The following is a 6,996-nucleotide window of genomic DNA, read 5'->3' as shown; positions in this document are numbered from 1 at the left end:
TCTGCTTATGTGGTGCTGAGGAATCGAACCCAGGGCCTCATGCATGCAAGGCAAGCACTCTACCACTGAGCCACCTTCCCAGCCCCACTTCTGGCTTACTTTGGTACTTAATTGGAGATAGGAGCCTCACAGTAGCCGGGCGCCAGTGGCTTACCCCTGTAATCCTAGCTACTCAGGAGGCTGAGATCTAAGGATCATGTTTCAAAGCCAGCCTGGGCAGGAAAGGCCGTGAGATTCTGATCTCCAATAAACCACCATAAAACCAGAAGTAGCACTGTGGCTCAAGTGGTAGAACACTCATCTTGAGAGCTGAAGATCTCAGGGACAGCACCCAGGCCTACAGTTCAAGCCCCCTGACCAACAAAAAATAAAAGAGCCTCACAGTCTTTTCTGCCCAGACTGCTGTTGAGCCATGATCCTCAGATCTCAGCCTCTTAAGTGGCTAGGATTACAGGCATGTGCCACCAGTGCCTAGCTGGGATTTTCCCTTTCCATTCACTCTCTCACCCTCTCCAGGTCCCCCAAGGCTCATTTCGCAACCAGAACAGCTATTCTTTAGGATCATCTGAGTTAGCTTGTTTATAGAAGTACTTTTGCCCTTTGTTCCTGGTCCCAAAGGAATAGGACTGCAAAAATGAAGCCTGATAATTCCTTGAGTTAGTCAGTCTGGATGTCAAAAGGTCTGAGTGTGTTTGGCTTTCTAGAAACCGGTTTCATCCATAAACCCTGTGCTTGCCCCAAGTCTAACTCACTGAGAGAGAAATAGGTAAAGTGGGATGTTGGCTTTCCAGGAACATGGCTCACATCCTGCTGGACACATAGGAGTTCAGCCTGTCAGATGGAGGTTAGATGGAGTGGGGTTCCCTCCTGACAAGTAGACCCCCTCCTTCCACCTTTCCCACAGCATATCGACAAAGTCTTCAAACACAAGGACCTACAGCAGCAACTAGTGGATGCCAAGCTCCAGCAGGCCCAGGAAATGCTGAAGGAGGCCGAGGACCGACACCAGCGAGAGAAGGACTTTGTGAGGCTCAGACCCCAGGGCTGGGGTGGGGGATGTGAGGACATGGGATGGGGATGGTGGGAAAGTTTATATCTAGATAGCAGTCAGACCATTCAGCTTCCATGGGCTGAGAAGGCCAAGCATAGCCCTTGGGGCCTTCTGAGAGAGTCCGGTGGTCTGTCTTGGAAATAGCTCCTGAAAGAGGCGGTGGAGTCCCAGAGGATGTGTGAGCTGATGAAGCAGCAGGAGATCCACTTGAAGCAGCAGGTGAGACACTTGAAGCAGCAGGTGAGATGAGATTTGGCTGGGTCCCATTGTGTAGAGAATGACACAATCATTCCAGAGCTGGCTCTGCCTCAGTCGCTGGGAAGCTAGCTCCATGCGCTTCTGTTCTTGCTGTCCTTAGGCAGTATCTATAATGATGAGTGACCAAGGAGCAAGACTGATTTCATTCCTAGCTCAGAAATGTGTGCTTTTCTAAAGATAGGTACACAGAGTTGTTTTCAGTTTTTAAGAGATGAGGTGTTAAGCTAGGCACTGGTGGCTCATGCCTGAAATCCTAGCTACTTAGGAAACAGATCTGGGGATCATGGCTCAAAGCCAGAGCCTGTCCAAGCAGGAAAGTCCATCCATGACACTCATCTCTAACTAGCAGTAAGGAAAAAAAAAAAGAGTGAAGCTGTGGTTGAGTGGTAGAGTGCTAGCCTTGAACAAAAGCTAAAGAACAGCCTTGAGTTCAAGCTCAAGTACCAGCACTAAAAAACAGCAAAGAGAGATGAGGGTCTTAATATGTTGAAGGCACTCAAAACTCCTATTTCCAGGAGCATTTTAGCATTTTAGATTATTTCCTTCCATGTATTTGCTTTTATTTATTAGAAAATGGTATCATGGTACAATTGTTGAGTCAGGAAAGATGTGAATTGGCCAGAGGTGCCTTCCAAAGAATCTAGCTTACCTGTGTGCTTCTTCACCCAGCTCGCCCTATACACAGAAAAGTTTGAAGAGTTCCAGAACACACTTTCCAAAAGCAGCGAGGTATTCACCACATTCAAACAGGAGATGGAAAAGGTAATGATGGTCCAGGCCAAGTGTGCCTGTTAAAGGCACAAGTCACTTCATTCACAGAGGGGGCTCTCCCTTCAGAAAGCCACCTACCTATGGGTACTTCACGGGAGCTCTTCACAGTCACTGATTGCTATCAAAGGAGCCTTTCAGTCAGGCACTTGTGGCTCACACCTAAAATCTTAATTACTCAGGAGGCTGAGGTCTGAGGATCATAGTTAGAAGCCAGCCCAGGCAGTAAAGTCAGTGAGACTCTTTTCTCCAATTAGCCACCAGAGAACTAGAAGTGGTACTTTTGCTCAAAGTGGTAGAGCATTAACCTTAAGAGAAAAAGCTCAGGGACAGTGCCAGGCCCTGAGTTCAAGCCCCACAGCTGACAAAAAAATAAATGAGCCTTTTCCCTGGAGAGGAGTTGATTGCTAGCAGACATCAGTTTGGTTTGATTTTTTTTTTTTTAATTGGTTCCTGCATGTTTAGTGCTTGGGATTAAAGCCAAAATGAGCTGCCTCCCATATCCTCTCCCCCACGCCCAGCCCTGGTAGATTTTTAGCTTATGACTTCCTGATGGATGGATGGGTGGCACAAAAGAGATTGTTACCCACCTTAGAGACAGATGTGCAGATAACCCAGCTCTGTTTCTTTCCATCGGTCACGTAACCCAGATGACCAAGAAGATCAAGAAGCTGGAGAAAGAAACTACCATGTACCGGTCTCGATGGGAGAGTAGCAACAAGGCCCTGCTGGAGATGGCTGAGGAGGTAAACAGAATGGGGCTAGGGATACAGTTCCTGTATCTCAGGCTCTCTCAGCCCTCTCATCTCCCTCCTTCCCATCGATGATGCCAGGAAGTGGAGCTGGCATTCCCGTGCATATCTGTCCAAGTCCAAAGGTAATGCCTTTGGGAGGTAGTCAGCTCTGCAGTAGGACTATGGGGAAGCCCAAGGGAGCAAATGGAAGAAGTGATACAAGAAGCAGAAAAAAAAAAAAAACAGGGTTGCCAGCAATGCATGTAGAACAGCTCAGAGGGCTTCAGTATGGAAGGACAGAACTGACACTGGAGAAGCAGCTACAAACCAGCTTGCCAGATGACAGAGATCTGAGTGTAGTCCTGCTTCTCAGACACCAAGTGCTTTGCCAAGGTCACCTGGTAGATAATTAGGGAATACTTTGACTTCCAAGCCTTGCCCCTATCTGGACCACACTACTTCCAGCTGACAGCCAAATCATTCCATAAACCGGGACTGTGTATCAGAAAGGCCAACTTAAGATACATTTTTCAACATTTTGACATTTTGATATGGCTGCTGCTAGCCTTGCTGAAAGTGTTTCCCAGCAAGTGTAGCATTGTACTAGGGGTTTCTGGGATGGCACTAAAGGCCCCATTTCTCTCCCTAGAAGACACTTCGGGACAAAGAGCTAGAAGGCTTACAAGTGAAAATCCAGCGGCTGGAGAAGCTGTGCCGGGCACTGCAGACAGAACGTAATGACCTGAACAAGAGGGTACAGGACCTCAGTGCTGGCTGTCAAAATCTCCTCACTGACACTGGCCCTGAACAGAGGCCAGAGGCTACTATTACCTCTAAGGAGCAGGGTGGCAAGGGGCCTGTGGCTCAAACACCCAACTCCCCAAGGGCCACAGAAGTTCCTGCCTGCCCAGGAGGGCTGAGCACAGAAGCATCAGGTCAAACAGGGCCCCAAGAACCCACCTCTGCCACAGCCTGAACTTCCTGGTACTCAGGGTATGCTGGGAGGGGAGCAGCAACCCAGCCAGGCATAGCCTGTACACCACTCCCAGCCCTGAGACCAGGGTGCTCTGACCCAGCTGGCATTTGACACTTTGCAAGTTTGGATTTTATGGGTCAGTTTACACTCATGGGGCACACGTGCAAGGCCACGGGTACATTTGTAAGTGTACAATGGGCTTGCGCTGGGGTGATGCTAAATGAAGTCGGCGGCTCTGCTGTGAGCTGAAGTCTAACAGAAGAGAGGTCCTCAGTAGCTCCCGTCACAGTGAGCTGGCAGTCAGGTGACTTGAGCCTTTCCCTGCCTGAATTGAGGCTCAGACCCCTCCTAGCCATTTTGAGCTGTGACAGCTATACACCCAGGTCTGGACTCCATTCTTTAGTGAGCAGGGCTTGGGCAGCTTGGACTCTCCTAGCTCCCCTGGAGGCATCGCTACTCCTCTTAGTCAGAACGATGTCCCTGGGCAGAGCCTTTTGCGGGCGGAGGGCGCTTAGAGCTGGCGGTTGAGCTGCTTTCCTGCCTAGGACAAGGAACCTGGAGGATGTTTCTGCGTGAGATGGTGCACTGGCCAGGAGCCTTTGGGCACCACTTCCCCATACCTCTGGCAGTACCAGGACCAGGCCAATGTTGCTTCTCAGTAGCCTTATCATTCACAGGTGCCTCTAGCCTGCACAAATGACTGACCAGAGATGACCCAAAGGATCTGTCTGACGGTTTTGTTTTGCATGTGACAGTTTGTATTGCTCTTCTAAGGAAGGAAAAGCAGGGCGCTGCAGTAGTGCTCCAGGTGCCTGGCCTCCAGTGCTCCACCCTCCTGGCTTTTCTGTCATGTTGGTGCCAAGAGGTTTCCTGTTTGGGAAGACAAGATTAAGAGAAAGGAAAAGGCTCTGGTGGCTTTGCCATCATTTGCCTATGGGTTTCAATCCTGAGAGGCCACCAAGGTGGTGGTGTTGCCATCACCTTCCCCATGAAGCAGTTGGTGGGTTCCAGGTCCACTTGTCCCCTTGGCTTTATGGGTCAGTTTCTGCTTCTTGCCCATTCTAAACCCCACCCAAATAAGCAGCACTTGAGGTTTGTCCTGGTGCTGCCTGCTAGCACCTTTGCCCAAGAAATAAGAGCCTTCCTTGAGATTCTGCTTCTTTCTATGTGGGAGCTCCCGGCTGTTGTCCAACAGCTAAGGAATGAACTCGAGTGATAGCCTGGGCCCAGGAAATCCACAAAATGGCTGCAGGTATTTGTGTGTCCATCTTACTCCCCCTGTACCCGTTGCTGTGCTCTATATGTAGCAGCTCTGTCTGCTCAAAATTCTTGTTGCACACCTGCCAGGGCAATAGCCAGTCTTTGCACAGAGAATTTTCTGGGGCTATAGAAATGGGTTTTACAAGCAGGCCTAGAGGTATGGTGCCCATCTTTTGCTGGGTCTTAGCTTCCGTGAGCTAAAGGAGCCACAAATCAAGATTGGACCAAGTGGGTTTTGTCTCTTGATGTGTTTGAACTAGATCATTGCCCTGCGAGTCCTTTCATTTCTCACAACTAGCCCTTAAGTTCCCCCAATAAATAGGTTCAGGAAGAATGTTATAATCTGAATCACATTTTGACTTAGACCAGACTTGGCAAAATAATCACCACCTTTGTCCAATGGCATGCACCACTGGTCTATTTCAAACTTTGCTGATGCCCTCCCGTATCCTTAATTCATCCAAGATGCCCCAGCAACAGTATGAGTGCCGAGATTTTGCCATCCTAGCTGAGGTCTGCCCTCCTATGGAGAAGTATTTCATGTTCCCCTCTTCAAAATTCCCCTGTATTGGGCATAGTCCTTGCCTCTTCCTGCTCCAGGAAGGCCATCTCGCTCTCCCAGCCTGTGCCAGGATAAGGAACACAAGCTGCCAACCTTACAGGGTTTGCTAGACTATAGAGGTGCCCCCTTGAAGGATGCAGAAAGGCCTACGTGGCCCTTGTCTCACTTCAGCTACCTCTTAAACATGGGGATAGGGGTAGGGTCCTCATTGTGGTGGATGGGAGGTCAGTGTGCAGGTGGCCCGAGAACTTCGGCCCAGCTCCATGCATTTCTAGGCACCCAGGCCAATCTATAGGCAGGGATCTGATCTCCACTGACCAAATCTTCCTAATCACTACAGCTGCTCTCCTTTTCAAAGTCAGCCCAGCAATCTGGGCCAGATAGAGGGGAGATGGCCGACCGCGAGTGAGGGCCAGTGCCTTCCTCACCCAGGTGAGTCCCACGTGTGTGACCTCAATTTCAGGACCAAGAGCTGTGTTGGTTTGGGTTTTGGGTTGTTTTTTTTTTTTTCTTTTTGGATCATTAGCCTTTCTCCAGGGCCCTTACTCTGCATATAGTAGCTGGCTGTCAGGACTTGTTCAGTTGGGAGCTTCACGCATGCTATGTCCGTAGCACTTTTTTTGTTTTCCATGAGGTATTGGGACCATGGGTGGAGCTCAGGCACTGGCCATAGAATGTTATTTCTGTAGAGATGGTATTTAACCTTCACCCCTATTGTGGTGGCCTGCTGAGTCTGTTCTAGCCCTCCCACCTTGCACAGCAAAAGGTGGTCATCCTGGACAGCTGGGAGCTGCCTCTGTCCTCATAACCGCTTTCTTTACCCAGCCTGACCACACCCAGACCTGTTTGTGCAGATAGCTTTTTTTTGGGGGGAGGGGGTGTCCCCTTTTGTTATTTACAACAGCCAGGGACTTTATTGTATTTTACACCACATTAAATAAAGTCTGTTGCCTTATTTGTTTATCTCCTGACCTGTGATCATTTCCTATTCCAAATCCGCATCTGCTCCCCTCCCTTGTCAGCGACGAGCTGCCTTTGCTAGGTAGGAAGGTGATCATATAGTGCATCAGAGGGTTTCCTTCACTAAGGAAAATAAACTAAGTGTGGTAGCACAGCAGAGGTAAGATTGTCAGTTCAAGGCCAGCCTAAGCTATATAGTAAGACCCCATCTTAAAAGATTGCCACTGGTTTCTGGAGTCACAAGCTAGGGAATAAAATGGTGCTTTTAGTAAAGACAGTGATACTATGTTGAGGTGGAAGAGACCCTGCAAAAGGGCAAGCAGAGGTAGAACATCAGGTGGTTCTATGGGAAATGCAGATGCCCAATAGAACCAAAGGGCATGAGGCTGAGTCCCACAGCACATGTATCAGGACAGGGAGGGGACCT

The 6,996-nt window shown here is 49.2% G+C and overlaps 1 protein-coding gene across 2 annotated transcripts in view; it reads left to right on the top strand.

Annotated features, from left to right (window-relative positions):
- Positions 1-6,564, top strand: part of Txlna (taxilin alpha) — a 16,476-nt gene extending 9,912 nt beyond the window's left edge. For both annotated transcript variants that reach the window (XM_013020608.1, XM_013020609.1), the window contains 5 exons: positions 905-1,024; positions 1,196-1,270; positions 1,979-2,071; positions 2,728-2,823; positions 3,461-6,564. In XM_013020608.1, the coding sequence (XP_012876062.1) occupies positions 905-1,024; positions 1,196-1,270; positions 1,979-2,071; positions 2,728-2,823; positions 3,461-3,787 (711 nt within the window). In that variant the 3' untranslated portion in view covers positions 3,788-6,564. The remainder of the gene's footprint in view (positions 1-904; positions 1,025-1,195; positions 1,271-1,978; positions 2,072-2,727; positions 2,824-3,460) is intronic.
- The last annotated feature ends 432 nt before the right edge of the window (positions 6,565-6,996 follow it).

Source organism: Dipodomys ordii, unplaced genomic scaffold (assembly GCF_000151885.1).
Source record: "Dipodomys ordii isolate 6190 unplaced genomic scaffold, Dord_2.0 Scaffold51, whole genome shotgun sequence".
Classification (NCBI taxonomy): Eukaryota; Metazoa; Chordata; class Mammalia; order Rodentia; family Heteromyidae; genus Dipodomys; species Dipodomys ordii.
Note: the sequence above shows the minus strand (reverse complement) of the source record. Positions and strands in the feature narration are given on the sequence as shown.